Source organism: Rousettus aegyptiacus, unplaced genomic scaffold, assembly GCF_014176215.1.
Source record: "Rousettus aegyptiacus isolate mRouAeg1 unplaced genomic scaffold, mRouAeg1.p scaffold_m13_p_6, whole genome shotgun sequence".
In the NCBI taxonomy this organism is placed as follows: Eukaryota; Metazoa; Chordata; class Mammalia; order Chiroptera; family Pteropodidae; genus Rousettus; species Rousettus aegyptiacus.
The window spans coordinates 101,476,551-101,502,890 of record NW_023416309.1 but is presented as its reverse complement, the minus strand read 5'-3'; the positions used below and the strand labels follow the sequence as shown (position 1 = coordinate 101,502,890).

The 26,340-nt window shown below is 51.8% G+C and overlaps 1 protein-coding gene across 2 annotated transcripts in view; it reads left to right on the top strand.

Moving 5' to 3' along the window:
• The window catches only part of PLEKHM1 (pleckstrin homology and RUN domain containing M1), a 41,573-nt gene extending 16,468 nt beyond the window's left edge, over positions 1 to 25,105 (top strand). For both annotated transcript variants that reach the window (XM_036222477.1, XM_016139808.2), the window contains 8 exons: positions 648 to 1,047; positions 6,949 to 7,219; positions 9,863 to 10,783; positions 13,195 to 13,340; positions 16,714 to 16,907; positions 21,227 to 21,290; positions 21,864 to 22,021; positions 22,906 to 25,105. In XM_036222477.1, the coding sequence (XP_036078370.1) occupies positions 648 to 1,047; positions 6,949 to 7,219; positions 9,863 to 10,783; positions 13,195 to 13,340; positions 16,714 to 16,907; positions 21,227 to 21,290; positions 21,864 to 22,021; positions 22,906 to 23,017 (2,266 nt within the window). In that variant the 3' untranslated portion in view covers positions 23,018 to 25,105. The remainder of the gene's footprint in view (positions 1 to 647; positions 1,048 to 6,948; positions 7,220 to 9,862; positions 10,784 to 13,194; positions 13,341 to 16,713; positions 16,908 to 21,226; positions 21,291 to 21,863; positions 22,022 to 22,905) is intronic.
• Positions 25,106 to 26,340: the final 1,235 nt, after the last annotated feature.

The following is a 26,340-nucleotide window of genomic DNA, read 5'->3' as shown; positions in this document are numbered from 1 at the left end:
GTCCTACTGGGAGTAGTGAGCAGGTGTACACCCCGTGCATGCTTGTACACACACTCGCACACCTGTGTACACTGGTCTCCAGCAGCAATTTCTGGGAATGGGCGCCTTCTCTGACTCCACACTCAGTCCAGCTCTGAGGTAGACCAGCTCTGGCACCTCTCTCAACCCTGCTGCCCAGTTACTGTTCCGGGGACAAAGTGGGCCCTCACTTCAGCCAAGTCCATGTCCCAGGGAGTGGAGTCTTGGTGCCTCGGCTGCTGTGCTGTCGGGGAGCCCAGCTCTGAGACGCTCTTCACCGAGGCTCTGCTGCAGTCAGCTTGGAGAAATGATTGGCCACACAACTGTCTGGCCGAGCAAACGCTCCAAGCCCACAGTTAGTCTGTTCGAAAGGTAGAGGCGGTCAGTTTCCATTCACATCAAGTCCTTTTTCTCTGCTTTGCGAGCTTTTTCACCCAAGATTCTGGGCTCCACAACTCACCTGCCGACCCCATCAGAGGAGGAGGGCTGTGGATGATGAAGAGGGTCTCGTTTCACTTTGTTTCTTAAACCACAGAACAGCAGTTTTCCATTCCCCCCACCACCCCAGTAGCCTTGGGCATCCTAGCTGACAACCTGTCTCACAGGTTTCTTTGTTTAAAAACTTCTAGGGTGTTGTCGGAATTCAGCAAAGCCCAGGTAAACACTGTGCCAACCAACGGACTGAGCCGAGAAGCGGAGATCCCCACACCACAGGCCTCACTCTCCTTCCACGGCCTCTGCCTCGACACCAGCACACACCTGCACTTCGAGGTGCCTGCAGAGCCCCTCCCCGCCCAAGCATCCTTCGGGACTCAGGATGGTGGCCAGGAGCAGGAGCCGCTTTCCCAGGTAGCTGGCACCCTGGGCTTGCAGCATCTGGGCTGTGCCCAAGCCGTCCCTTCAGGGAGCACTTCAGACCAGCACCTTTCCAGTCCTGTGAGAGACACGACCAGAGCAGTCGGCCCGCTGAAGCCTTCGGTGGATGACAGCGCTGTACTGAGCCTCGTGGTTTCCTCGCCCACCAGTCTGGTGAGTGGTGCAGGCTGTTCGGCGGGGGAGCACTTGGGGGACTGTCTCAGAGTGGCCTCTGCCTTCTCTCTGTTACCACCCTCTCCCTACCTGGTGTTAGTGCTAATAGCGCCGTGATAACAGAGCTAGTGTCTCTTGGTGTGTGAGTAGCAGATATGAGCCAGGCACTGCGCTGATCACTTCTCATGGGTACCTCTTGTCACCTTCACATCAACCCTGAGAGAAGATAATTCTCATCTGACCAGAGTCTCTGCTCTTAACCACTGCCACTTAGCAGCTTAAGGTCTCGAAGCTTGGGCGAGATGCTTTACCTTGCTGAACCTCACTTCCTCTTCAGTACTTGTTATTATTAAATTAATATCGTTACATAACACTGGGCTTCAAAAGTGCTCATTTGCAACATGAACCAGATTTAGAACTGTGCTATCCAATTTGGCAGCCACTAGCCACATGTGGCTGTTGAGCACTAAAATGAAGCCAGACCAAACTGAGATAAGCTGTGGAAAACAAACACTGGATTTTGAAGACTTAGTATGGAAAAAAAGAATAAAATTTTTCATTAATGATTTGTTGATTACATATGAAAATATTTTGATCTATCGGGTTAATCACATGCATATATTCACGTGATTATATTCACGTGAATTTCACCTTTTTACATTTTTTTAAAATGCGACTACTAGAACATTTAAAATGACCTGTGTGGCTCACAGTATATTTCTGTTGGACGGCACTATTCCAGAATAACAGTCCACCATGTTGATAACCAAGGGAAGCCAGGCGTGGGAATGTCCTGGAGAGAGCCGTGGGTAGTGAGGCTTGAGAACTGTCAGCCTGCTGCAGCAGTATCGAAGCTGTGAACCCAAGCTCTTGACCCTTTCACACTTGTCCTTGTGCCATGGAAACCAGAGGTAGGAGCTGTTATGCACGTGTGCACATGGACACATAAAGCCTGGAGATTTCCCCAGCTGCGGTCTGGAGCTCATGTTGAGATACGGTCTTACTTTTTCAACTCCATCCATGTGCTTTTCTCCTCTGGCCTAGAGTGTCCGGATCCTATAACTCAGGCTGGGACCAGGGCCATGAAGTAGACTAGAAGAGGCGCACACACACCCTTTTAAAACAGCTTTTTTGAAGATCAGGTTCTCCAGTTTTACTATCCCGAAGATGTCTTCAGGGCTCAGAATGTTACAGGACCCTGAAGGTTGGGATGAAGAAGTTGCCAACACATGCTGAAGGTTGAAGAAGAAAGGCTCTACAGCCCCCAGCTTGAGCAGGGGATAGAGGGGTGTCCCCTAGGAGTAGTGTCTGTGTGCCCCATCATGGCTCCACAGAGTGGCATTGCCCATATTGAGTTCACTACTGTCTAGGGTCTGGCTTCTGCTTTGCTGACTCAGACATCCTGTCTTGCCAGGGTCCCATAGCTGATGTGACAGGGCAGCTCAGCTCGTTAGCTAAGCTCTTCCTCCGTTCACCAAGTTTGGACCCTCCGGCCTCCTTGCAGCTCCAGATGAAGTAGTCTCCTTCCAGTCCCAGGCGTTTTCACTTTCTGTTCCCCCTGCCCGGACCTCTCCCAGCTCCTCTTTCTCACTGTCATCTCAGCCTTCCCTGACCGCCCTGCCCCCCAAGCATCATCCCCAGTGACTCTCTTTCCCATTTACCTTCTTCGCCTTGTCTGTAAGAGTCATCACTGTATGAAATTATATTATCTCTTAATTCGTTTGCTTATTTATTTTCTATCTTCCCAACTAGACTGTTTGCTCCATAATGTGAAAGACCATGTCTATTTACTTCTGTATTGTCTGTCAGCTCCAAGCAGTATGCTTGGGAGAGAGTAGGTATCAATTAAGAGTTCTTGAACTCTCTGCAGACTCTCGAAATGCCAGCCTGTACGTTTACACTGAGAAGGGCACCATCAAGTGCAGAGGATAGGCAGGCTGGTTGACCAGGGCAGACCCCGCGCAGGCCCCAGGGGATTCTGGTTGCTGGAAAGTTGCTTGGGTAACATGGACTCGAAGCACCTGCTGCTGAGTCTAGCATGAGCACCCTGAACACCCACTTCCGGAGTCCATCTCCCTGGGGGAGCCATGGGTCCCTTCATCCCTTCACGCAGTAGGTAGTTGCTGGGCAGCACTGTGCGACGCGCCCGCTCACACTGGCCTGGCGAGCCTCCTTTGGACAGGGCGGGGCTGTGCCTGTACGGTTTTCATCTTTCCGTGATTCCATCACTTAGTCCCTGCTCTTTATTTGACGCTTTGGGAAGAAGGTTCACTGTCAAGAGCCATTCAGTCTTTCTTTAATTTTTTTTTTTTAATTTATTCATTACAAAGCTCCTGCTATGGGCCAAGCACGATGCTTGGTACAGTGATGGAACAGGACAGATGAGGACCCTGCTCTTTGGGGACTGACACTAGATTAGACATCAGAATTGCACTGTGAGAAGTGCTGGGAAGGGAAGTTGCGGGGGTGCGGGAGCTCGCTAGGACGACTGTATTTGTGAGATCTGGAGAGGTGTGAGTTGGTGTCTCAGCTTAGCACAGAAAAGACAGTCTTAACCCCAAAATGTGGCCCTAATCACTGCCCTTCTGTACTGCCCTCTCATTGCACGTGGCCTCCTCCTCCAGGTAGGGGGTAAAGGCAGTTCCTTTGCCTGACATAATGAGGATACACTGGACAAAAAGTGCTTTTTTGAAAGCAGTCCAGGGACCTGGTATCTCACTCCTCAGCCAGACTCCTCCTTTGGGTTTAGCTGTTGTATGAAGTGTGCTTCTCTGCTTTATCACTGGGGGTCGTGGTGTGGGACGTGGTCCCAGAGCTCAGTCCAGGCCAGTGTGCAGAAGCTCAAGGACCCAGCTTTGCCATGCTCTTCTCCACTGCTTAAGAGAACAAAAGACTTTTTCCCCTGGAGTATGACCTTGGTCACTGGAGCATGTCTGACCACTTCCTCACGGTCCCCTCACAGAGGTGCCCTCACCAGTGAGCATACGTCATCTCAGAATTCATATTTGTCTCTTTCCTTCCAGTTCCCTTGCCCACTTTTGTTATTTTCTGTTAAAGATGTTTGGAAAGTCAAGGTCTATTCCCTCATTCTTTATAACTCTGTGCCAGGCACAAAGAAAAATGACCGTCCAGAAAGCTTTGTAGGTGCTAGGACAGAGGTAAGCACAGAAGGCCATGGGAGCCTGGAAGTAGGAGGGGGTAGGCTGGGGAGGAGTAAGGAGAGCTTTTAGGAGAGGGTGGTGGATGACCCCTGAGCTGAGTCTTAAGGGTTAGCGGTCTCTCTCACTGGGGCCATTAGCAGGAGCTGAGAGGTCACAGGATTTCCCAGGTGTATGTGCCAAGCTCCATGAGCTGCCTAGACAGCCAGGCACTTATCCCTGCCCACTTTCCTCAGGGAGTTACCCTGGGTCTCAGTGACCTAGGCAGGCTTTGTTCAGAATCCTATGTGGTAAATGGTCCCCAGTAGCCACCCTGTTTGACACATTGTCCTGTCATTGGCAGAAGGAAGCACCTACCAAGTCTGGGGGTTTTTGGAGAAAGCCCCGGAGGCCCAGCTCTATGAGGCTCCCAAGCTCCTGACTCAGAACTCCCACTCGGCGGACAGAGTCTTATAGCATCTGAATGGATTAAACTGTCAAAACCAATCCTTCTGCAGCAGCCTCGGCCCTGCTCCCCTTCCCCGCCTAGGGTAGCAGGGATGGCAGTCTTGATTTAGCGGTTGGAAATAGCAACATCAGGGTGAGGTTAGTGGCACTTAACATAACAGCTGCGCTTGGTCCCACCCCTTGCGTGATTCATTTCCTCTGTGTAGACAGCCACGCAGGGCGGCCCAGCCATCTTCCTTACCTCTGTTCTTCCACACTTAAGCACAGAAAGGCAGGGAGCACTTGAAATAGTAAAGGAGCTGGAAACCATTCCCACAAGCCCCCAGATCCCTGACCCACCCTACTTCCCCCAGCCGGTGAACAGCTTCAGACTCGGAGAGACAGCCACAGAAGGGAAGGCACAGGGCTGGCTGCCTGGGGCCTCAGGACCCTGCTCCTAAGTGGGGAGCAGAGGCAGAGGCAGCCAGTGAAGACTCTGGGTCCTGCTCACCTATGCCTCCCTTATCTCCAACCCTACAAGCCAGGCCAAGAAACTCTACATCTCTTAGACAAATGGTGCTGGGACAACTAGCCTCCACTTAGAAAAGAATAAAAGTAGACCCCTTCTTCACGCCATACACAAACATTAACTCAAAATAGGTCATAGACCTAAATGTAAGAGCTGAAACAATAAAGCCCTCAGCAGAAAGCACCGGAGTAAATCTTTGTACCTTGGCTCAGGCAGTGGTTTCCTAGATACAAAAGCAGAGATAAAAGAAAAAATAGATGAATTGGATGTCATCAAAAATTTTAAATTTTGTGCCTTAAAGGGCACCATCAAGAAAGTGAAAAGACAACCCTGGAGAAACTATTTGCAAATCACGTATCTGATAATGGCCTAGTATCCACAATATATAAAGAACACTTATAATTTATATTTGTTTCCTAGGGCTTCTGTAACAAAGTATCATAAACTAGATGATGTGAAACAACAGAAATATATTCTCTGCTAGTTCTGGAAACTGGAAGTCCAAAAGCCAGATGTTGGCAGGGTTGATTCCTGCTGGAGTTTCAAGGACGAATCTGTTCTACACCTTTCTCTTAGCTTCTGGTGTTGCCAGCCATCCTTGGCACTCCTCAGCTTGTAGACTCATCACTCCAAACCCTCCCCCTGTCACCACATGGCCTTCTCCCTCTGTATCTCTGTCTTCACTTGGCATTCTCTGTGTGTCTGTCTCTTCTACTTTTATAAGAACACCAGTCACACTAGATGAAGGGCCTACCCTACCCTAAGTGACCTCATCTAACTAGTTACATTTATAACAACTCTATTTCCAAATAAGGTCACATTCTGAGGTACTTGGGGTTAGGGTTTCAATATATCTTTTTGGAGAGATACAACTTAACCCATAATAAAACACAAAAACAAAAAGAAAAACCAGTTTTAAAAAGGGCAACAGATTTGGATAGACGTTTCTCTAAAGAAGAAATACAAATGACCAATAAGCATATGAGAAGATGCTCAGTGTCATTAGACATTAGGGAAATACAAATCAAAACCACAAGATTGTACTTCACACCTATTAGGATAGCTATAATAAAAAATAATAATAACAACAAATGTTGGAGAGGATGTGGAAAAATTGGAACCCTCATACATGCCTGATAAGAATGTAAAATGGTGCAGCCACTTAGGAAAACAGTTTGGGAAGTTCCTCAGAACTTTAAACCTGGTGACCGTATAACCTGTCAGCTCCACTCCGGGGTGTATATCCAAGAGAATAGAAAACAGAAGCTCACACAAAAACTTGTATGTGAATGTTCATAGCAGCGTTATTCATAATTGCCAAAATGTGGTACATCCGTACATTGGAATATTATTTGGTAATAAAAAGGAATGAAGTCCTAATATATGCTACAATTTGGATAAACCTTGAATGCATTATGCTAAGGGAAGGAAGTCAGTTACAAAAGACCACATGTCATAAGGTTCTATTCAGACAAAATGTCCAAAGTGGGCAAATCTATGGAAACAGAAAGTAGATTATTGGTTGCCTAGAACTGGAGGGGAGGGGTTGAGGGGAGATAGGAAGTGATTGCTCATGGATATCAGTTGGGGGAGAGGGGACTTCTTTACAGAGTAATGAAAATGTTCTAAACTTAGATCTTGGTGATGGTTGCACAACCCCGTGAATATGCTACAACTATTGAATTGTATACTTTATAGGTTGATTTTATAGTATGTAAATCACGTCTCAATGAAGATGTTTTTAGAAAACTTTGAAAACAGCCTATGTCTTTACTTCTTTCCCCATAGAAAAGCAAGAGTTGGATCTCAGAAGATGACTTCTACCGCCCGCCCCAGGAACAACCCACAGAAAGTCCTGCACTCCGCTCCGCGGCCCCTTCCACAGCAACTCCAGAGTCGAGACCTGGTCTTCTCAGGCACTTTTCTCAAGGACCCAGGAAAAGCTCCTCCATGGGAGCCTTAGACAAAGCTTGTGTGCCTTCTCCAGAAAGCAGGACGAGCAAGGCGCCTGTGGCACTGGAGCATAAGAACTTCAGAGTGGTGCACCGCAGGCAGATGGGTGAGTGACAACTGAGTTCCGGGGTGGCCTCATTGCAGGGGCGCTGCCTGTCTGCAAGCAGTTCTGAAGTCCTCTTTTCCATTACCATCTGGGTGGTGTCTCCTCACAAGAAAATCCTCATCCCAAAACGGAATAAGGAGCACCCTTGCTGAGTAATTCAGGAATACATTTCAGAAAAAAAATACTATATTTTTTTCATATAATCTTAATAAAGTAATGCTTAAAATTGCCTACAGAGTACAAAGATGCTGTTCATATATTGAAATGGAAAATATTTTCACTGAAACTTCCCTATAAATCTTATTATACAGATTCTTGGTTCGATCTGTAGTCCAGAGCAAACCCTGCCTATGGAAGGTCCAGGAGTTTCAAGTGCTCCTTCCCAAGGCCTTTATCTTAAATGGTTTATTCAACAACTCTGGGGGCTTTATCACATCAGCTATTTGTTTAGCATTGTCCATGTGCTGTTTATAGTGAGGCCAGCTTAATCTCCATACCTTGTGAAATTCCAGAAAGCGTTAAATAACCATAACCTAATTTTTCTGTAACCCTCATAAATCACCTTCTTATTTCAAACAAACAGAAAAATGTGCCCTGGAGTCTGTCTCTTTTCTCCAATTTTCTGTTCGCAGTTACCCAGCAGAGGATTCCGGGGCCCTAGCTTAGGGAAAATGGATAGGGCCCTGGTCTCCATGCTGGCTTCTTTTAGGTTTTCCTGTCAGCCCATGTGGTGGCCGTAACCATTGCCAGAGAAGGTGTGCTTTGTGCCCGGGCCATCAATTTTCCTAAGGGGTAGGGAGACCCCTCTACAACGGTTTGAAATTGCCAAGGCTGAACCAGGCTGGGAGAGAGGGAATTATGTGCCCTTTGGATCTCTTGGTGGGAGACCCCTGGGGAGCAGAGAGCATCGAGCAGTGTGTGGTACATAGGCACCCACTCACTCACTCGTTCAGCGGCTATTTATTGAGCATCCATGATGTGCCAGGCACTGTTCTAGGTGCTAGGGACACACCAGGAAACAAAGTCCCTATCTTCATGAGACTTATATTCTATTGTGAGATGGACAGGAAATAAGAAAATTAACAAGCAAATGTGTAGTACAGGCAGGTGATCATAATTGCTGTGGAAAACAATAAATCGGGGAGTGCCAATGTGGGCAGTGTACTGTTTCATACAGGTTGGCCAAGGGAGCCCCACAAATCAGGTGACACTTGCAGAGACGTGAAAGAAGAGAAGGGGGAAGGCAGGAGGCGATCTCTGTGGTTCAGGCACGGAGACCCTGCGACGGGAACATACGTGATGTGCCCAGGAAACTGGAGACCAGCGTAGCTGGAAGAGGGAGTGGCAAGGAGGTGGTTAGAGATGAGGTCAGAGCGAAGGGTGTCCTGCGGGCCACGGAAAGGATGCTGGCTTTTGCTCTGAGGGAAATAGCAGCCATTGCCGGGTTTTGGGCAGAGGGACACGATGTGGTGTATTTTAAATGGGGCCGTCATCCTGCCTTATATGTTGAAGGACTGCAGGGAGAGAGAGACCAGTTAGGAGGCTATTGCCATAACCCAGGCCAGGGATGACGGTGGACTAAGCCCATGAGATGGTGGTAGAGGTGGCGAAAAGTGGAAGATTCTGGATACACCAGCAGGATTTGCTGATGTGTTTGATGTGGAATGTAAAAGAATGAAAATCAAGGATACGTTCAAGGTTTTTGCTCAAGCAACTGGAAGGATAAAGTTGGCCATGTTGTGAGATGAACATTAGGAGAGAAGCGGGTTTGGAGTGGGAGAAACAGGAAATCATTTCGGGGTGCATTAACTTTGAGAAGCTTGTTAGACATACACGGAGCAGATGGAGATCTGAATCTGTTCAAGGTCAGGGTCCAGCCTGGAGATAAAAACTGGGGAGTTGTTGGCATAAAGCCCTGAGAGTAGGTGAGATCACCTACAAAGGGTTTGAGGATTTGGCCACAGGGAGGACCTGGTAGCGTTCCTGATGGCAGTTTTAGTGGAACGAGGGAACAAAAGCCTGATCGGAGCAGGCTCAGGAAGGAATGGGAGCCGGGGAACTAGAGATGGGTCTAGCACCGCCTTAGGGGGTTTTCGGTAAAGGAGACAGATAAACAGGGTGGCGATTAGAGATGCCAGCGGAGTCAGAGAGGTATTTTTAAAGACGGGGAAATAGCTGCACGTGTGTGCGCGTGCACAGATGGGAATGGTCCAGGAGAGAAGTGAGAAGATGGGGACACGGAAGGGAGGGAGAAAATCCTTGTTTGCGAGTAGGTGGAGAGGGGGCCCTGCACAAATGGAGAGGTCGGCCTCAGACAGGAGCACAGCCAGGTCACCCCCGGTGACGGGAGGAAGCAAAGTGTGAGTACAGAGGCTGAAAGTGGGGGAGATGTAGCAAGGGGCATGTGGAGGTAATCTTTTGAGTGCTTTTATTTTCTCAGTGAAATTTAGAACCAAGGTCAATAGCCGAGGGAGACGATGTGGTGGAGGCACTCAAAGAATGTTCCCATGCAGCCCCGTGGCTGGCCTGTGTTCTGGTAGCAGTCACTTTGTCCGCATCCAGTATAGGACCTTAGGCTCCAGAGGTTTCCTTGAGTGGTGAAGGGTCAGGCCCGTTGTGTAATGTGCCTCTTTCTGCCTCCAGGGCTGTCCAACCCGTTCCGGGGTCTCATGAAGCTGGGCACGGTGGAGCGACGGGGGGCGATGGGCATCTGGAAGGAACTCTTCTGCGAGCTGTCCCCACTGGAGTTCCGGCTCTACCTGAGCGGCGAGGAGCGCACCTGTGTCGAGAACTGCTCCCTGCTGCGCTGCGAGTCTGTGGCGCCAGCCCACAGCGACGGCCGCTTCGAGCTGGTCTTTTCCGGCAAGAAGCTGACCCTGCGTGCCTCCTCCCAGGATGAGGCCGAGGACTGGCTGGACCGGGTGCGGGAGGCCCTGCAGAAGTGCCGGCCCCAGCAGGATGACGAATGGGTGAACATCCAGTACCCAGAGCAGCCCGGTGACCCCCCAGAGGCCCCCCAGGGTGGCCTTTCCCCAAACTCAGACCTGCTCACAGAGCCCAAAACCCTCCAGGGCACACAGTTCGATTGGTCCTCTACCCAAATTCCAGAGCCAGACGCTATTAAAGAATCCCTCCTATACCTGTACTCGGACAGGACCTGGACGCCCTACATTTTTTCCCTGTCCTTGGAATCTCTGAAATGCTTCCGGGTGAGAAACAATGAGAAGATGTTAAGTGATAGCCATGGAGTTGAGACCATCCGGGATATCCTGCCAGACACGAGCCTCGGGGGCCCGTCCTTCTTCAAGATCATCACGGCCAAGGCCATCCTAAAGCTGCAGGCCAGCAGTGCTGAGGAGGCCGCACTGTGGCGCGATCTGGTGCGCAAGGTCCTGGCATCCTACTTGGAGACTGCCGAGGAGGCAGTGACACTGGGAGGGAGTCTGGATGAAAACTGTCAGGAGGTCCTGAAGTTCGCCACAAGGGAGAACGGCTTCCTGCTGCAGTACCTGGTGGCCATCCCCACCGAGAAGGGCCTCGACTCCCAGGGCTGCTTCTGCGCAGGTGCCGACCTTCCCTCCCTCTGCCCCGAGCCCGCCAGCCCCCCCTCTGCCTCCGGTGGGGTCCTGGTGTAAGCTCTGCACCCCTTCCTGACCCTCCCCAAGCGCCTCCATCCCACCCCTGGGGTGTTGCAACAAATGAGGCTGCTTGCAGATGTTTGCAGCAAATAGCGTCTGCCCCTCCCCAGCGCTCACGGGGGCCGGCACCCCTGCTCGTGGGAGCCCCTCCTGCCACCTCCTTCTGAGGGTTGGGACGTGTGGGTGGCAGCTCTGCTGCATGCTGCTCTCTGCTCAGGGAGCTAAGCCTTCCACTGCCTTTGTTATCACATTACCGTATTATCAAATGCTTTGGGAGCAGGGGCATGGTCCCCTCTCAGATATTTTTGCATGCTTTTGCAGGTGCACACAGTTTTTTTTAGTTACAAAAATGGGCTCACACTACTCAGTGTTATTAGAACTTTCAGTGATAACGAAAATGTCCTAGATTTGTGCTGTTCAATACAGTAGCCACAAGCCACATGTGGCTACTGGGTAATTAAAATGTGGTTACTGTCACTAAAGAACTGAATTTTCAATTTTATCTAATTGAAGTGGATTTAAAATTAAAAGGGCACGTGTGGCTCATGGCACTATGTTGGACAGCACAGCTATATATGTTGTTTTGCAAGTTGGTTTTTTTCTAGTTAAGGATACTTATTGATATTGTTCCAAGATAGTACATATCATTATTATTCTCAAATCTAACTCTTCTGAGCCAGATACTTTATTTGGATTGTCTCATTTAATCTTCTCAACCACCCCGTAGGTATAGGTGCTACTGTTATCTCTGTTTATAGCTGAGGACACTGAGTCACAAGGCTAGTAAGAACCTCGTCCTAAGGTCACACAGCTGTTAAGTGGCAGAGCCAAATGAGGACCATGATGGTCCCAGAACCTGTGCTCTTCGCCAGGTCCCCACAGGCCCTCTCCACTCCCTTGTTTTCAAGACTTTGTGATGTTCCACTGTTCCCATCCCATCTTGAGCTCTTCTCCCCAATCCAGCCAGCCATGTCCATCACCCTGGGCCCTCCAAGTGAACTGCGAACAGCTTGCCTGCTGCAGAATGCCAAGGCCAGAGTCGTGACTGCAAGTGGTTTAGGAGCTGCCCTGTCAGGGTAGAGCCTGTGGGATCGGAGGGGAAAGCCTGCTTCAGACATCTGGGAGGAAGTGGTCTGTGGTCAGTACCCCTGGAGGATGAGGGAAGCTAGGCAGAGCAGAGCTTCCTACAGGAACCTCTTCAAGCCCATCCCACTCTACCCCTGCTCACTGCTCGCCCGCTGCCCAGCAATTCATACTTGGTGCAAATGAATGTTAGGGAGCAGCTCTCACCCGCGCCTACACCCCTTGCTGGCCTGCCGGTGAGACTGGAACTGGGGAGCTTGGGCTTCCTCTCTGCCCGGAAGCACAGCTCAATGTCCAGGCAGACACCAACTGCTGCCGTTTGGCTTGTCTTTCATAGTTAGCCGTGCACTTTTAAAACCTGTCCCATTTAATCTTTGTAATAACTCCACAACATAGGCAGTAGTAGCTGAATTGTACAGATACTGGAATAGCACCTGGCAGAAATTTGGTGAAGGTCAGGATGAGGCAGGCAGCTGATAAGCAGAAGAGCCGGCCCTTCTGGTCTCAAGGCTGGAGAGACTCTCCCCGGCTCCGTGAGAGGCTTCGCGTGTGTCGGGATTTGAGCGAGGCCTTTGATTTGCCCTAGGCACACCCCACTTCCATGCCTTCTGCCCCCCACTTGGGGGGACCACCAGTTCAGGGGCTGAGGCTGGGCCCCTCACCACTGTCCTGAGGTATCCAACAGCTCTGGCTTCAAGCCAGGCAGTGTCCAGACTGCCCTACCTCCTGCCGCCTCCCTACCCATTCTCTGTGGCGGACCTCGTGTCCCCAGCTCCTTCCCTGCTGCCGAGGCCCTGCTTAGTTGCTTCCACTTCGGGGCCTGGTGGAGAGGTGGACCTAGAGGGCGCTGGTATTGGTGAGCAAGCAGTGGGAACGCTGAACAAGGCAGCTATGTATAAGAGAACACGGGCTCTAGGACCAACGCGACCCAACTTTGAATCCCAGCTGTGCCACTTAATCACGTGATTGGCAAGTTTCCTAACCTCTGTGCATCAGTTTCTTCCTCTGAGCATCAGTTACTTCCGCTGTAAAATGGCAGCGGTAATCCTTACAGTGTTGTGCTGTAAAGATTAATGAAGAGGCTTGATTCCGAGTGATGGGAATATGGGTGGCGGTTGTTCTTGTCTTTGTACTCTCTTTTTTAATCTCTATATCCTCCTTAAACAGCGAGCCCTTTCCTGCCTTATGAGTTTTTGTTATTCAGGAGCTGGCTCTGGCCTGGCTACTGCTCACTCCCACCGTCCTTCTCCCCAGGCTGCTCCCGGCAAATTGGCTTCTCATTTGTACGACCCAAGCTCTGTGCCTTCTCTGGCCTCTATTACTGTGACATCTGCCATCAAGACGATGCCTCAGTGATTCCAGCCAGGATCATCCACAACTGGGACCTCACCAAGCGCCCGGTACGTGTCGAGCCCAGCCTGTCATGGCCACACAGAGGAATGGCCACTCCTCTTTGCTGCTGCTGTTCATCTGTTGGGAGTAGTTTGGCTCTAAGGAAGCCATGGTCACTGGTTCAGGCCCCATGATGCTGGGGAGCTGACCAGGAAAAATACTTGATGCTAATCTATAACCCTGAGCAGCACTCTGTCGCGCCTGCCTTGGTCCTCAGGTAGGAGTCTGAGGGGTGGTTCTCTGTAGCTCCCCGTGCTATAGACAAAAAAGTTTAGGCACCTGCAACTAGATAGCTGGATGGATAGATAGGATAGATTGGACGGATGGATGGATGGATGGGTGAGTGGGTGAGTGGGTGGATGGTTAGATGAATGGATGGTCGGATGATTGGATGTTTAGATGTGGATGGATAAATTGGCTGGCCAGCTGGCTGTACTTCCCCTTTTGTGGAGCAGTCAGCCTTTTGTGTTGTTGACATAAGAACCTGTAAAGAATTTTCATAACAATTTATGAGCCAAACTGATGACAGTTGTGGGGAAGCAAGATCTCATATGCTCTGGAGAATGACAGTTTTGCGGTTTGTTTTATACATTTGGAATTAAGGAGGGAATGTAAGGAAGATTGCCTGAGGGTGGGAATTGGATCCCAGGATAGTTAATGAGACTGTGCTCTATTGTGGGTGGTCATGCCTGAGGAGGAAGGGTCTGAAAAAAGACATTTCAGAAGTGTGTTAACCAAGGCATACAGAAACAGTGGACAGGGCTTGCTTAAGGCAAATATAAAGCTTTTACTAAAGAAGTTACAGGCCTGGGGCGTGATACCCACCATGACCTGGCCAGTTAGGAACTGATGATCAGGTCGCCCTGTGAGGTTACCGTCAGTTAGATTTATACGGCACCCCTATTTTGTCTACACTATGCATCTATTTACATATGTATCTACTTTCTGTAAAGTTGTGGACTCATACTGCTTTATGACATGGTTTGTTCACTTGGTATTACATCTTGGGTACTTCCTTATGGTCACCAAATGCTTTTGAATAAGGTGTATTCTAAGATCGTTCAGGTTTTCCTCTTCTCCAAATGAGCTTGCCCACTTTTCTCGCTGTGTTACCATGAGCAAATTATGTAACTTCAGTTTCTTCATCTGCAAAGGGGATTTATCACAGTGTCTGTCTTGGGCTTGTGTGAGAACTAGAGGAGACGCTGCCCACCAGCCACGTAGACAGTGCCCTTCCGCTCTCCTGAGACCTGTCACACCTTTTGCCCCCTCATTCACATGGCCAAGGTTTGCCTCAAGGGGCACAAACTTGACTTCCTCCCAAAGACACAGATTTTTTTCTAAGACAGACACAGAAACACGAGGAAGCTATTTGCTTCTCTCAAGACCCAGGCCCGCCGGCCGTGCGTCCTGGGATGTGGATGTGCGCTCATCAAAGTGCAAGGGACATGGCGCCCAGAGTCTGTGCTGCCCCAGCCTCCACCCCCTGGGGACAAGAGCCCTCAAGATGTTAGCTTCACTTTGGCTTTTTTGTTGGTTACCTCATCCCCACCCCTATCCGCAGTGTTAAGTATTTAACTACATGGAGAAAATCGAACCTCCCAATCACTACAGATGCAAAGAACCCTTTGTCCGTAGGACACACTCACTATTTACAACACCCAGACACTTCTGTTGAGCCATCTCCTTATTCATTGCTGCAATTCTTGTGCCACTTCCTTTCCGACTAGAAAATTACAGTGCTTTTCTCGGCACATCTGAGATCAGGAAATATTTAGCGCTCTCTCAAAGATCCCTGGCTTGGGAAAGACAGGAAAATTCAAACTAGAAAGTAACTGGCTCGCAGGTTAGGGGCCTCTGGCTGACCCACTTGTGTGAGGCCCGCCTGGCACTTGGCAGGATGTGAGCCCAGGACTGAGGCTTCTTTCTTTGTCTGTGGCTTCCATGCCCACAAGATAGAAACAGTCTCTGGGGAGCACAAAGCCCCCTGCTCTCCTTCAGTGCTTGGCAATTTTCTGTGCACATTCCTGTGCATTATTTCATCTGTGCCTCACCCACGGCCTGAGGCCAAGTCCTGGGTAGGGCTGGGCCAGGGCTGGGGACCAGCAGCTTGACCTAGGTCACCCGCGCTTTGCCAAGTGGGCTGCCCCTCAGCTAAGGGCAGTACCTCAGGGCTCTGTGCAATGGGGAAAAAAGGAGTTCTCCATTGCTAGGGAGGTGAGAGATACTGGCGGATCTGGGAGATAGGACCAGTAACCATCTCCTGAGGACCCTGTTACGTTCCCGACCCTCCAGGGAAAAGCTGGCCCCAACAGGCATTCACCGAGTCTGCCGGCGGCCCCCATTTACTGAGGGTACACTACATGCCAGGAGCAGATGTAGGTTATCTTTTAATCTAAACTTAAAATAATCCCAGAAAGTAGTTTCTTTTGTTTTCTCCATTTTACACATGAGAAAACTGAGTCACAGAGAGGTTAGGGAAGTTTCACAAGGTCATACAGCTAGGAAATGGTAGAGCCAGGATTCAAATTCCGACATGAAAGCCAGACTCCTAACCACTGCACGGTAGTTGACAGAGGAGACCATCTCATTTCCTCCAGCCTTCTTATCACAGCAAGCGGTAGTCTGCAGGGGAGAGAGGCTGCGCATTTGTTGGTGTGGCTGCCTGGTGGGCAGAGATGATGCCTCAGTTCACACTCAGCTCCACGTTCTACAGATGCGTTAGATAAGCCACCTTAGCTTCTCGGAGCCTCAGTTTCCTCATCAGTAAAGTGAGATGATGACACCTTCCCCTTTGGGTTGTTACAGGATGAAGAAAGGATACGGTCAAATGTCTAGCAAATAGTATGTGCACAGTAATTGGCTTTGACGTCAGGTCGGGCCTGAGGGTAGAACCTTCAGTGCCCTGTCTGTCAGGTGGAAGAGGCTGACGTTGCTCACAGAGACTTGGGGGAACCCGGGTGGTGCTGCCTGCAAGATCTGAGGAACCGGGGAAACCGCTTGTTAAGCTGTGTCTGATCTGCGGCTTCCTGTGGTTGGAGCCTGACTCACACCAGTCACCTGGTTACTGCGTCAGCCCAGGGGACAGTGCCCGTTTCCTTTAGGCAGGAAAATGGGGGCTGGGAGGACGAGATGGTCCAGGAGGGTCAGGAGCTGGTGCCATGGAGGGAGAGTGGTTTGGCGGTCAGATAAATTGGGTTCAATCTTGGCTTGTATGAGCTGTGGGTCTAGGCCAAGTCACTTCATCTCTCTGAACTCTAATCTCCTCATCTATGAAATGAAGATGGCACCACTTCCCTTGGAGGGTGGTTGCAGGGTGAGTGAGTGAAGTGCTCACCGGGCGGCCTTTCTCTCCCACTCCCACTGCCTGGTGGTGCCCAGATCTGCCGGCAGGCCCTGAAGTTCTTGACGCAGATCCAGGCCCAGCCGCTCATCAACCTGCAGCTGGTGAATGCATCTCTGTACCAGCACGAGGAGCGGATGCACCTCATTGGGCGGAGCCGAGAGCAGCTGAAGCTCCTGGGGGATTACCTGGGCCTGTGCCGAAGTGGAGCCCTCAAGGAGCTAAGCAAGAGGTGAGCACCCCGGACACGGACACACACAGACACGCGTGCACACACGCACACACGCAAGGGGCCAGTGCATGCTCAAGGTGTCCTCTTGGGAGACATGCCAGAGCTGGGTGAGATCTCCTGGCCACTGCGCTCGGGGATTCCCCACACGTTTTAGGAGTGGCTTTTATTTGTCCATGTATTCATTCATCTACTCAGCAAATATTTATTAAGAATATACTAAATGCCCAGTACTGAGCTAGGTGTGTGGGCTACAACGCAGAGCAAGGTAGGTCTGCGTCCTGCCCTCTTAAAGGTTAGGCAGATGAATCAGCCGCAGCTACAGCCAGGGCTGAGGGCCAGGAGAGAGAGGTAGGTTCCGGCAGTACAGAGGGGGACGGCTAACTGGATTGGAGCAGGGCAGAGTGGGGAAGACTTCCTGGAGGAAGTGGCATCTAAGGTGAAACCTGAAAAATCGGTAGGAATAGAAAGGGGAAGAGAAGCAGGAAAGAGTGTTCCAGACAGAAAGAACAATGGGCCTGGGGCCCGTATGTGGAAAGAACAGAGAGAACTTTGGCGGGAGTGAGGAGGGAAGCGGGGCATGTGGCGAGAGGAAGGCTGGAGAAGCAAGTGGGGTCTAGACCACCAAGGGCAGGTTGCCCTGGCTTCTGCCTCCCCCGGCCAGGCCTCCATCCCGTGGCTGCTTTGCTGTCGTCCATGGCAGCATCCCTCCCACAATCCTCAGAAGAGGGCAAGATTGGGGCAGGACCCTCAGGATGCCTTTCAAGAAGCTTCTCAGTACCCAGGGCCTGGGAGCCTGCTCGGGAGTGGGAGGTGATGCTGGGCTTCAGCATGGACTTAGAAGGTCTTTCGGTGCCCATCGTAAACACCTCCTAGCCCCTAGGTCCCAGCCCAGGCTGTGGCCTTCTGGGGGACTGTGCTATCCTGGGGCCCTCAAGAAGCCTCAAGTGGAGGAGCTGGTGCCTGCTGCCCAGGGGGGCTTCATTGTGTGTTTCTGGGGACTTGAAGAAGCTCACAAGCCCCTATACATTCCCCCCTAGCCATTCCTCCCCACAAGGGTGGCACAGAGACCACCTGTCTGATGGGCCACACCTCCTCCATCCTGGCTCCCTCACGGCACCTCAGGGCCAGGGCAGTATGCAGGTCCCCTGGGACTCTTGAGGGGGCTGCTGCAGGGAGCTCTCTCTTAATCAAAGGTCTCCTTCGCAGGGCCTGGAAGAACAGAGCCCTCTGAGGGCCACCATGAGGGGCCCTAGAAGGCTGCCTTCCTGGGAGGTTCTACCCATCTCTGCCACCAGCTGGGTGCCTGGTCTTTACTCACTCCCATCCTTTCTGAGATTCCAGGACCCAGGGCTTCAGAGTCTGTTCCCCTGTCCCCCATGACCAGAGTGGTAAAATCTCAGGTCAGGTGAGACCCTGTCACCTGACCCAGTCAGGGGGTCTCTGCAGACCTGAGTAGACCAGCTGCCTACTCGGGTTGAGTCCTGGGTGCTGTTCCCACTCACCCGTCCCCACCCTGCTGAGATTGGTCACTGGCCTTACTGCCCTGTCTGGGCTGACCTGTGCTGGGGGCAGGCCTGCCTCTTCTTCCCTGGCCCTGCTGTTCTCATCTTTGGGCAGCAGCCCTGCATACTTACTGTGTGCCTGGCCTACCAGAGAGCAGGGCAATGCCTGTATAAGTCCCCGTACAGAAGCAGCGCAGATGGGAAAGAGCACACGAGCCTTTGCCTGGCCTCAGACCTGCTGTGTGACTCAGGGAAGTTGCTTCACTTCTCTGAGCCTCAGCTTCCTTGTCTATACAATGGTCAGTCATCCCTGTGTTCACATAGCCATCCTGAATTGTGACAAAGGCCGCGTGAGAGCCTGGGAAGGGACACAGTCAGGCGGACAGATGGCCCTGGATTAGTGTGGCAGGTGCTGTGAAGAAGGGCACCTGACCCCACCCTGGCAGGGTCCCGAGGGCTCGGGAGGCTCCCGGAGGAGATGGCATCTGACCAGAGGGTTGGTGGAGTTTTTTTCTTCATTAAGGAAAAGAAAATGCTCTTCTTCTTTACAAGGATAGTATTCAAACAGTACAAGGAAGAATCAGGCAGAAAGTGGGGAGCACGCCTTCTCCAGCCCCGCCACCGCGGCAGTGTGAGCGTGTGCTTCCAGACCTCACTCCGTCCTTACGCACAGGAAAACAGCAGTGCCTCGGCACGGTTGGCATCCCACACGTTGTTAACTGAGGTTTACAAGGAGAACAAAAGAGAAGAAATGGGAAGGTCTTTCCTGGCTAAGGGGACCTGCGGCATGGAGTGGGGAGGGCATGCAACTCGCCAGGATCCACGCGGGGCTGAGTGCAGCTGGATCGTGGGTACGGGGGACAGACCTTGAAGGATTTTGAGCATGGGACTGTCTCATTCTGACTGAGAGTTTAGAAAAGACCCAGTTTGGCAGCAGTGGGACCCGGGCCGGTGTGGGTGAGGGGGCCTGGACTGCACTGGCCAGCGTGGAGGGTGAGAGCCTGAGAAAGGTTGAGAAGTAACGGGCAGCTCTGGGATCCCTGTTCCCTCGGAGGACCCAGCCAGGGGGCCGCCACCAGCAAAGGGGAACTCTTTCCTGACTTTACTTCCCACATCAGTTGTCAGGCCTCCTTGAGTGTGACAGGCCCCAGGTATGGTGGCTTGCAGGGTGGGCCTTGGGCCTGGCTGGCCCCCGGGCCTTCCATGACTGTGAGCAGAGGGCAGATGACAGAGGAGACTCTCCATCCAAATCAGCTCCACCCTTCCTGCCAGTTCAAGGACAGCCTGTGCAACAGCTCCCACCCCCACCCCGCATTCCCCCCCATTGCGTTTTCCTGGTGATAAATAGTGGCTTCCTGTTCCCAGAAAGCTGGGGTTTTCCTGTGGAGACCAGCACAGTGAACTGAGCGGCTGGTCGGCAGTGTCCTTACCCCACGAGACACAGTGCAGCCTGCCCAGCTGCTTGGTGGGATTCGCCATGTCCACCCTGGATTGGGTTCCCCCTGGAACACAACTGAGGCTGTGGCATGAGCCACAGCCAAGCCCGAATTCCAGATGCCCCAGGGCCTGGCGTCGTCCTACCCCCAGGCGTCTGGAGCATCCTGGGCCAGGTTCCCAAGCTTCTTTGTATTCGGAACACCTCCCCCTCCCACCCCCCAGCCCCTGCCCCCAAATCCAACACCACAAAGACACACGTAGCAAGGCCAGGCAGGCTTTTGTACCAGGGGAATTTCTGCAGATGTTTCCTCTTCATCCCTCAGGATGTAACGCCTGGGATCTCTGCCATTGGCAAGGTGGAAACTGGAGCCCAGTTGGTGGTTGAGCCTTGTCCTCTGAAACAAGATCCGCCACTGTGCTTAGGACAGGTCTCAGTTCCTCTCACTTAGCACTGAAACCAGATGCTCAACTATCTGTCCCTCAGTTGGATCAGGGGCTGTAGGCAGGCGGGGGCCACATCCTGTGCATTTCTATCCCCAGCGTGGTCCCTGGTGTGTAACAGTGGCAGGAATGACAATAGCGGACACCTACGGGCAGTCACCGGGTGGACAAGGACGCAGGCTCTAGAGCCAAGTCCCTGCATCCAAACCCCAGCTCTGCCCCTTAGGAGCCGTGTGACCACAGGCAAGTTATTTAACCTCGCTGTGCCTCTCCTTCTCAAAATGGGTATTATTATAGTGCCAACCTCACAGGATTATCGCGAGGATTAAAAGAGTTAATATATCTAAAACTCAGCCCAGTTCCTGGTACCAACTATTAGCTTTCATCATCCTCATTATTATTTTTCATAGATATGTATTTTATTTGTTTATGTAATTTAACATCTTTTAGCTTTATTGAGGTATAATTGACAAATAAAAATTGTCAGTTATTTAACATATATACATCATGGTGATGTGATAAATGTACACACTTGTGAAAGGATTCCTCACACCTGGTTAATTAACACACCCATCACTTTATCGGTGAGAATATTTAAGTCCTACTCAACAAATTTCAGTTATGCAATACAATGTTATCAACTATAGTAGATAATTATTCATTGTTTACTATGTGCTCTACACTATGCCAAATGCTTTAAATAAATTATTTAATCCTCAAAACAGCTCCATTTCTCAGGGGAGGAAACCCGAAGCGCAGGGAGGTGAAGCAGCTTGCCCAGGGTCCCAACAGCTAGTCACCTGGAAGCACAGGTGCCAAGCCCAGGCCAGCCCAGGCAGGTATTTCCGCCTGGCTAGCAGCGCCGAGGGACGAAAACAAACGCAGACTAGCCTTGGGCTTGGCAGCCCTCTTAAGGAACCTCTTGTGTTTTCTTTGAAGGCTCAACTACAGGAATTATCTCTTGGAGTCTCCCCACAAGTACAGTGTCACTGACCTCCAGCAGGTGAGATATCTATCATCCGCCCAGAACTCTCCAGAGAGATCCCATTCCTGGAGAAAGGAGAAAGGGAGATGGAGTGGTGGTGCCTGAGTTTACTGAGGCCAGACAGCCCTCTTCAGTTTCTCAGGACCTTGGAACGGGTGTCCCACTGTCTTTTGCTTCCTGGGGCAGTGAGCGAGCCCCCGCCCCTCTCCCAGAATAAGCAGGCATGCCAGCAAAGCCCAGGATCACAGGGGCACCTCAGCCCCTTCCCTGCGTCTGGACTCATCCCTGGCTTGGAGGGCAGAGGGAGAAGAGGCCACAGGGCTGAGAGGTTGGGACGTCCATTTCCTCAGGGGAAGGAACAGTGGGTGTGGGTCTCCTCTGTCAATCCTGTTATCCCCAGGATGCACGAGGGCTGGACGTCTGCATTGCTCGGCCTGATTCAGGGGGGATTTCTTGCCCAAGTGGAAAGACGCTTCTGTTGGGGTACGAGTCCTCAGGCAGGGTGCCACGGACAGCAGCAGGCCACGTCGTGCAGATAGATGGCCACAGCCTCAGCACAGCTGCCTGAAAGGCCTGCACTTGCCCCCACAGATCGCGGAGGGGGTGTACGAAGGATTCCTCAAGGCCCTGATCGAATTTGCCTCCCATCATGTGTACCACTGTGACCTGTGCACCCAGCGTGGCTTCATCTGCCAGATCTGCCACCACCAGGACATCATCTTCCCCTTTGAGTTTGACACCACAGTCAGGTATGTGGAACACCCAGCCAGCCGCCCCACCCTCACCCCCACCCACAGCTGGCCCCAGTGTCCCAGGGTGGCAAGGCCTGCACCATTGTTCAGGAGCACAGAACAGCCCCTCTGTGCCAGTGCCATGGGGTGATGAGGTTGTCCAGAGCAGCTAACACCCCGAGCAGTCATGACCAGCCCCAGTCCAGCTAGGGACAAGACAAGCCCTCACAGAGCTCCCCTGCTTCTCCTGAGCTGCCATCTTCCTGGAGACAAGCTGGCTGCTGGCTCCGTCAGTGGGGGGGCCTCCCTGGGCCTCAGTTTTGTCATCTGAATGAGTTGAGGAGAGACTGAATGAGTTACTGTCCTGGAGAGTTGGCATAAGGCCCAGCACAACGTGGATACCTCGTAGGTGGTACCTACCCCTACCTCTGCTCTTGTCGTAATTGTTCTTGTCCCCAGTTGTTGCTCATTATCAGAAGCTGTTAAATGGAAAAAATTCATCAAACCTCCATTCCAGCCCATGTGGGAGTGGAAACCTGACCTGGTGGGAGCATGAATTCATTTTCAGTAGGTGTCGCCTGGCCCGGATTCAGCCCCCGAACAGACCTAGGGCTGAGTTATTTAAACTGCAGAGTGTCTTAAACATAGGAAGAAGCCATGTAGTGAGTCTCAGCAGATTTATAAAAATGAAAGAGAGAGTACCCGTGTGCATCACGTGACCTAGGGGAAGCATTGCTGCAAGGCTCTCTTGTCCCAGAAAGGAGAAGTAGTGGCCACATGCCTGCGGTTGTGGGTAGAACACAGCCTGACTGCAGGGTCTGGGCACGAAAACTAGCCAGCCTCAGGTCCCAGGGGAGGCCTCCGGCCCATTGGCACAAGGAGCACTTGCCGCTTTCTCCCAGGTGTGGCGAATGCAAGACCGTCTTCCACCAGAGCTGCCAGGCCGTGGTGAAGAAGGACTGTCCCCGCTGTGCCCGCCGGCGCAAGTACCAAGAACACAACACTGTCACCTAACCCAGTCTCCTGTCCCCACCCCGGAGGCCTCAGGGTGAAGGTTCAGCTCAGCCATGCCAGCTGGGTTTGCCATCAGCCAGGCTACTTACTCTAAGGTGTCACAGCTGTCTTCCTTGTCAGGAAGACTCTCGGATGTGACCAGAGCACGAGCCTACCAGAGGGACCCCTTGACAATGTCCCCCGCACTCCCACATCTGCTCCACGAGGCGGGAACACCAGCAGACGCCCCCCGTCTGGGGCGTGGGGGGCTTCGCTCTAATCAGGCCCTGGCTCACTGCACTGATGTGGCTCCTCCCGCAGGGCTGTTCCCACACTGTGGAAACAAGACTTTGCAATTCCACGTTCCTGATTAAAATGTCTAGTTTTTTAAGGTGGGTTTTTTTTCCCTTCATATTTCAACAGAAAATATTTTTTTATTCTTACTCTTACACAAGTCACCCAAGTAATCCCGACATTCTCACCCTGAGCAGACGTGCAGGTACTGCTCAGGCCTGTTCTGCAGGCGGGTGGGCAGCTGGGTGCACAGGCCACCCCGAGACAGAGCCCGGCAGCGGGACCAGGTGCCTTTCCTTCACTTGCCAGGCGCTTGCTGCCAACAGCTCAAGTGCAACGTGCCAAACCGCCGATGAGGCCCGGTGGGGTCAGTCCTGATGACCACCTGCTTCCTCCCCCTCTATACTCCCTGCCCTCATCCTCCCCATCTGAAAAGCCCATCACCTTTCTTTGTGTCGGAGCCCCCTGGCTCTTCTGTAGCCTGAATCTTGGTCCCTGCAGGAGAAGGGGAATGATTCGGAACCAGCACTGTCAGCACTTTGCACCTTCCTTAGTCCAGGGAAGAGCTGTCACCTTGCCCACCACCCTGCCCCATGCCCTCCTCAGCTTTTACCACACACAGGCAGCCAGATGGACAGGGTACTGCTGCAGACGCTCTCAGGGGACCCACCCCCACCTGACTGACCCCTGCTGGGACAGAGGAAGGCTGGGCACACAGAGAGGGCAGCAAGTGCCAGCCCTGCTGCTGAGATGTGCAGGGACCTGTGGGAGAAGCACCTTGTGGAACGATGCTTTATCTCAGTTTACAAAGCCATGAATTCACACAGCTTTGCTGGACCGGCCCAGGAGGGGCACTGCCAATGACTAGAAAATTTCTTTGGAGCACCATTGCCTTTTGAGAGGGTCTTGGGATGGGGTAGGATTCTGGAATTGTTTTCAATGTAATATTTAGACCCCTGGATGTGGGGGAATTCTAGGCATGATTTCTCTGCTGCCTTCCCCTACCTCTCCTAGACCCAGCAGTCCTGGGATCCTCTGGCAATCCTCTCTGCACTCAGCTTGGATTGGGGGCCTCAGGTGGAGAGCCACCTGTCACTGTCAAGAGATGAACCTACTCCCACCTCTCCCTTGGGGTGATTCGTCTGCTGAGTCACCTGCCCAGCCCTGTGGAGCTAGATAAATTGTGCAATAGAACTAGGCAGGTGGGGGAGAGGACTGTCACACAGCTTCTCTGTCTGCTCAAGGAAGATGGTGCACACCTGTGCCTGGTACACCAAAGCTTCCGGAACCGGAAAGTGGATCCTTATCCCCATCCCACCCCCTCACAGCAGCATTAATGCTCTACCGCAAACAGCCTGATCAGAGCCGGAATTGGCCAGAGCCCTGAGTGGGCAGGAGCTCAGCCTGGGGTGGGCAGTGCCACCTGAATCTGGCCTTGTTTCCTTAGGCCTGTGAGTACATTCTATATTCCAGAAGATCTGCCCTAGGAGGTGGCAGGAGTGTGGCCCTGGAGGAGCTCACTTCAGTCCCCCTACCCCTACCCTCTTGGGGATTAGTAGCATTAGAGCTGACCCTCTCCCCTTTACCAAAAGCTGCTGATGCTTTCAGATGAAGTGACTTTTACCCCCCACCCCCGCCACCAATGGAAAGCTGATGTGAACCTCAGAAGTGGCCACACTATTTTTCAAATGTCATGTTATGCAATAAACTTTGCAATGAAGGGCTTTGGCCCCAAGGAGTGCTTTGCAATGTACTGAAGAAACTGCTGCTGTGTGATTTTTGAATGATTTTGCAGTAAAGATCTGATCTTTCTAATCTCCGGTGTTGCTTCTGAATCCTAATGTTGCCACAGACTGGGGGAGACCACAGGCCACTCGTTACGGTCTGAGAGGGCCTCCACTCTCCCGTTCGTCCCTAGGGATGGGAAGGGGGGACATTTACAAGCAGGGGACGTGAAGGAGAGGAAGTAACAAGTGTAGTCTATAGCCACCCTCGCCACTCTGAGGAGGCAGGGACCCTGTGGGGCCAGATTTCAGGGCCTTTGGGAGGTTTACTCGATTACACTCATGTGAAGTAACAACTGAAGCTGATGCCTGACATTCCACCACAATGGCTTCTTTCCTGTGCCTTAAATGTCAAAGCACAGACTCCTGACACAAACATGTGCAACCTCAGACCGTATTTCCCACTGGGCTGAGAGAGAAGGGGCTCAGGAAGGAAGGGCAGTTAGAGCAGGGTCCCTAATTCACGTACGTGGTTTGAGGGCTCAAAGTGGCTTTTGCTTGGCTGCAGATCTTCCTCTGAAATTCCAGAAGAAGTAGAGGGGGCTCCTGCAGGGAGAAGCCCACCACTGCCCATTGTATGGACAGGAGAAAGAAACTGACTAACCCGCAAGGAAATCAGGTTGCGGGAAAATGGGGCCGAAAAAGATGACATTCAGGGCTGCAGTTTCCTGTTCTTTCGGTCAATGAGGGAGTGCCCTCTGCCCATCCCATGCGCCTAGCTTCCTTCAAGGGGCTCACTTCCCTCCAGGGGGCAGTAGGTGGTGGGCTTCAGGAATCTAAGAAACCTGTTTGGGGGGTGGTGTTTGGCAGGCCCACTGGAGGTTTTTGCCTTTGGACTCTGCCTTCATCCTCAGCAAAGTGCCTCTGAGGACACTTGTCCTCCCCCCTCCCCCCCAAGAAGGTCTGGTGACCTCAATCCAACCCCAAAGAGGACACCTCCTCTCATAATAAAAGTTGTGATAATCGTAACTAATATATTGTGTGTCCCTACCATAATTGTTCTTGATGGATCTCTTTTTATCTTCCCAACAATCCTATGAAGTAGGTGTTACTGTCCCCATTTACAGGAAAGAAAACAGACGCAGCGATATGGCGAGGATCTTGAGTCTGATGTTACCCTACAGACAGATTGGAGGGTGGCCCTCCTCCCCGACAAGGATCAAGGAGGGGGTGGGGATCCAGCGGCGGGAGGGAAATCTGGCCAGAAATTAGTGCGGAGACTCCTTGCCCCCTCGTCGCACCGTCCGGGTCCTGCTGTCTCCACCT